Source organism: Cynoglossus semilaevis, chromosome W (assembly GCF_000523025.1).
Source record: "Cynoglossus semilaevis isolate Cse_v1.0 chromosome W, Cse_v1.0, whole genome shotgun sequence".
NCBI classification, from domain to species: domain Eukaryota; kingdom Metazoa; phylum Chordata; class Actinopteri; order Pleuronectiformes; family Cynoglossidae; genus Cynoglossus; species Cynoglossus semilaevis.
In genome coordinates, this window is record NC_024327.1 from 2,424,010 (window position 1) to 2,429,303 (window position 5,294).

General features: G+C 40.2%; 1 protein-coding gene across 4 annotated transcripts in view; it reads left to right on the plus strand.

The window, feature by feature from the left end:
* The first annotated feature begins 111 nt into the window (after window positions 1–111).
* LOC103396947 (cytadherence high molecular weight protein 3-like) overlaps window positions 112–5,294 on the plus strand; it is a 28,759-nt gene continuing 23,576 nt past the window's right edge. For 2 of the 4 annotated variants that reach the window (XM_025052834.1, XM_008335188.2), the window contains exons 1-2: window positions 112–645; window positions 2,374–2,812. In XM_025052834.1, the coding sequence (XP_024908602.1) occupies window positions 2,808–2,812 (5 nt within the window). In that variant the 5' untranslated portion in view covers window positions 112–645; window positions 2,374–2,807. Of the gene's footprint in view, window positions 646–1,505; window positions 2,813–5,294 lie in introns of those variants that run through there. The other 2 variants (XM_025052836.1, XM_025052835.1) reach the window with 2 other exon arrangements.

Here is a 5,294-nt window from a genome sequence, read left to right on the forward strand (position 1 = left end):
CTTTAGGGTGTACTCACTTTTGTTGCCAGGGGTTTAGCTATTAATGGCTATATTTTGAGTTTTTTTGAAGGGAAAAATAAATTTACACTGCTATATAAGCTTTACACAGACTACTTTTCATTGTGTCAAAGCGATGTTTCTTCAGTGTTGTTCAATTAAGCATTATAATGAAATCTCTGCAGAAATGTGAGGGGTGTACTCACTTTTGTGACATACTGTATATATATGTATAATAGTGCTTGATATAAAGAGGCAACTGTCCCTTTAAATCTTCTGGCGTTGTCATAAATTTCTTCGTGTGGACCTTTGGCACAAACACAATAAAACACAGCGTCCAGGTCATAAAGTTTTGCTGCCCACACACTTCTAGTCCAGGTTAATATATGGCATTATATATTGTGAACATGTGTTGATCACCCTTGTGTTTTTATGGTAAACACATTGTCGAGAACTATTTCAACAGAACAATCTTATTCCCACATCAGAGTAAGAAGTTAATGTTTATCCTGAGCTTTGCACCCAGGGCTTTACTACATGAGGTCTCACACGCACACACACACACACCCTCATTAGTAACTGCACTCTGCTCCTGTGAGTTTCTCTTCCTCCCAGTCTTACACCTGACCAGAGTCATCTCTTCGTAAGGTAAGAGTCCGATCATTCTTTTTTCCTCTTCCTGGTTGTGAACCTGCGTCAACAAGGTTGATTTTAACAAAACTTTGACATCGCCAGTAAGTCACTATCTGACGTTTTGACCACCTCGTGTAACACTTTCACCTCGTATGTTAGACATTTCTGGTTGTTTGCTTGTTAAAAATGATGTGAAAAATAATCAAAGTTCAGTTTCTACAAAACAAAAATTGAAAGATGTCGATAAAGAAGAATGTTTATGTATGTCTGTTGTAGGAGTAATGTAGCTAACGGTGCTAAATATAACACAATTCTCCTTAATCTGATTATGTATAAAAACCTGTTGAATGAATCATTCTGAAGCTAACCATGAGTAGAATGCACAAAAGCTCTGTAATCTTACGTAGTTTTTTTTTTTTTACAAAACAATTTGAGGTACTCAGGAATACATCAGGCCTTTGAAAATCTGATATGCAGTTGTTATATATTTTAAATATAATACCATTTGGTAACACAAAATGATATCATTTGTAATGTTCATTTGCTATGTGAAAAGGAATTTAGTATAAAGGCACTGAAAAGAGTGTGATTCCTAAAAAAAAAAGAAAGACCCTAAAAGATCTGTCTTCTTTAGGCCCACAGGCCACAGTTTCCAAACATGCAGCATTAGTCATCACAAAACAAAACAAAACAATTTATCACAACAGAAACATTTTGCAATAACTCAGTGGGCCACATCAAGGAGCTATAGCGCTGTGGCTAGTGGCACAGGTGCAGTATAATGGTTTATGAGTCATATAATGATAAGAAGTTCAGATCAGCACTTCAGCTTTGTGTCCAGAGTTCTTCAGATACACATTGTTCTCTGTCAGGGCTGTAGAAGTCCAGACACTGTCTTTACTGAGCTCCAGAAAACACATCAGTAGTGGCGGAGAAGTATGTGAGGATGGTGCAGGACATGCTTGAGGTTAGACAGTGATGAAGTGTGCAGTCAGAGTGACAGTTGGGCTCGGGCCAGGTGTGGGTGTTGATATCAACGTTAGATTTATAAGACAGTAGAGTAGTTTCTTTTTCTCATAAAAACACTGAAAATGTGTTTAATGTTTGATGCGGAGACCTTGAACTCACCACTTCACTGTGACCTCGGTCTGTCCCGGGTGTTATGGAAGACAAGTGTCGTCAATGTGTCTTTTACAGCTCAACTGTCTGTAAACGTGGGGTAACTGTAGGACATAGACAAATGTACCTGATGTCGGCATTTATGACTCTTAAGTTCAAAGTATTTGTAGTATAAAAAAAATCACCGCATGGTGCGTAAGAAGGCACAAGGAAATCAAGGGTAAGGCCGTGCTTAAAGCTAGAAAAATGCTAATAAGAGAATATAACACATTTTAATTTTATTAGTCTTACTGGAAAAGTATATGACAGGGAGACTGTAGTACTACTGTATATGAAGAAGTCTTTAGTGGCAGAGAAATATATAAGAGAGTAAATGATGTTCCTAAGGCCAGCTAGCCGGTGGTTATACAGTACAGTGCAGTCAGAGTGACAGATGGGTTCAAGGTAGGGTTGGGATACATCAGAGTTCTTTTGGCTCCTTTTTGTTTGCAATGGTGGTGAACAGGTAGACCATTGAGGTCAGGCAGAAGCGCTGTGGTCACAATATTTGCAGATGACATTGTAATATGTATAGAGGTAAATATTGTAAGAGAATAACTCACGTTTTTCTTACTTCTCCTTCAGGTTCCTGTTGTGGTTTCTCTTATCCTGGTTCACTGAACATTTGTACCCACAGCTACACAGTGATGTTGCCATTTGGCTCGATTCCTTTTTTAGAGTAATTATTTGGCATCCATCCATCCATCCATCCATCCTGCAGCCTCTGTCTCTCTCCTCGTCTCTCAGGATCTTCCTGGGTATTCTGGGCTTCGGCCTCTCCATCATGTTCTGCACCACCTTCTGTCGAGCTTGCAGCCGCCTGCGGCAGGAGGAGATAGAACGAGAGGTGATGAGACGCAGTGAGCAAGACGGTCGCCAACCTCCTATATATTTCATCCCCTTCCCACGCAGCCTATCACAGGCAGACATCGAAGAGGCCAGCGTTCCCCGTTACAGCCAGGAGAACTTCACACCTCCACAGTACAACCCCGCCTATTGTGGACCCCCGCCTTCCTATAATGAGGTGATGCTTTCGTAACGCTGCCGTTATCCGTATCATCAGCGCACAAACTAAAATCTGACTTTTTTGTTGTTTGTGACGATGATCTTCCGCCCACGTACACCGAACACAACATCCCTGTTTATCCACGTCAGTCTGAGACGCACTGAGCCTGTGCACTGTCTTCATTATTATTGCACTGAATCACCAAGTTTACCAGAAGTTTACAACGTTTACAGGGAAACTTTTACTTTCTGTACTCTTATTTTATGAACAGCTAGTGGCACACGCTGCTGTCGAGAAGTGACACACAAAAAAAAAACAGCAGCGTCAACAGTAAGTTATACATAAGGACCGGAGTGTGTTTTAGCACAATACCAGTGACAGACCATCTGTAGGCGCTCTTTTATCCAAAGCAGCTCCTTCGGCTTAACTGAAAATTTAAACTTTCATTCTCTCCACCAAACTTTTGAAAAGGTGAAAAATCAACAAAATATATTTAGATGATTTTTTTTTATTCCACTCCAACAACACACAAACCATGAAATATCGGCCTCATCTTAATAGGAAGTACTCAACAAAGGGGCCCGCAGAAATATGGCTCAGGTGATTAAAAGTTTTTCCAAAAAGTTTATTTTTTATTCTCTCCAGAAACATTGGACAAAACTACTGATAATACGACAAAAATGGCTTCAGATAAAGTATTGATGATATGTTTAGATGATGTTTTTATGTCACTCCAAGTATCCAACAAACCAGGGAACTAGTTATCAACACGAGGTCTGTGTGGGTTCTACTAGTCAGTTCGCAGTAATACATAGTTTTCAATATTGTTTGCACATGTTTAAAATAAAATAATAAAAAATATATGTATACACATAGAAAGTAATAAATATACACATATAAAGAAATATATAAATATATAACTCAATGTATTGTTTGTATAACTTTATACTAAATGCAAAATAACAATGTACTTTTATACATACAGTATATATGGTAGAGGATCCTTCACTGAACACCCTTGATCTTAACACATTTGTTGTAAAACTGTAATTCAGAGCCATATATATTGTCAGGTGCGGGCATCGCAGGGAGCAGGCAGGACCCAAATGAAGTACTGGAGAGACTCTTTCTGGTGCAGGAAGTTTTATTAACAAAGTCCAAATCAACAAAACACGAAGAACCAACAGGCATGGAACTCTCGAGGAACACGAGGAAAACACGGAACACGAGGAAGCACAGAGTAGGAAACTCACGAACACGAAGATCCAACACAGTAACAATGACCAAACACACACCACCACAATCACAATGATCCAACACCGACAGAGTGAGGGAGAGGGGTATATATACACAGGGAACACCAGGTGACACAAGTGAAGCTAATTACCAAACAGGTGAGTGTGATCCCATGATTACCCCACAAAGAACACAGGAAAACACGGAAACAGACAGACATGACATATATATACAGTATGTACATATTCAGATTGTAAAATATAAATTGTAAATACAAAGCTGCCTCTCAGCCTCGCTCCTTCTTAATAAAAACAAAATAATCATTTTTTTTCATTCAAGGTGTTATTTACTTGTTTGAATTCAATATTTTAACATTACAGTGTTGGTTTACTCCACATCAATGCTCACGCTTTGCGAGTTAATAAGAAATCAAATTACTAAAATCAACACACAACATCCTTGTTGTTCCCATTCCTGCCACTAGGCTTCAGGTCATGGTTTGTCCTGTGAGTTTTATGGGATCAAATCCTCCTCAATTTTTCAAAGTTTAACAACCATCGAGTTTGTCTGTGATTTTACCTAGTGTATATATAGTCATCTGGGAATATTCTACCACTGCTGGCCAGCAGGGGGCTGACTGCAGGTCACTGGCCTCTAATACATCCATTTAAGATTCTAATTCATCATTATGCTACATGTCAACAAATTGCACAATGCATCTACCCAGAAGTACATAAGCGGAAATATTTATAAGAAAATTTTAAAATACTCAATCCCGCTGACACGCCTTCCGCGGAGGGAGCTGAGGCTGAGGACTCAGCAGCTGATCCTCCCATCTCCTGCGCTGAGGTCACCGAGGCAGTCAAAAAGCTGCTCGGTGGAAAGGCGCCGGGGGTGGATGAGATCCGCCCTGAGTACCTCAAGTCTCTGGGTGTTGTGGGGCTGTCTTGGTTGACACGTCTCTGCAGCATCGCGTGGCAGTCCGGGACAGTACCTCTGGACTGGCAGACTGGGGTGGTGGTACCTCTTTTCAAAAAAGGGAAGGGAAAGGGAAGGGAAGGAACTTTATTGTCATATGCACCAGAGGTGATACGAAATTAGTTTGTACAACCCGTTCCAAGAAAAACATGAATAGACAATAAAAACAATACAAATAATTGACAAGGGGGGACAGGAACAGGAAGTCCAGGACACAGCCCCTATTCGGCACACCCTATAATAGATGAAAAACAACTGAAAAACGCTGGGGAAGGAGGTGGAGGGG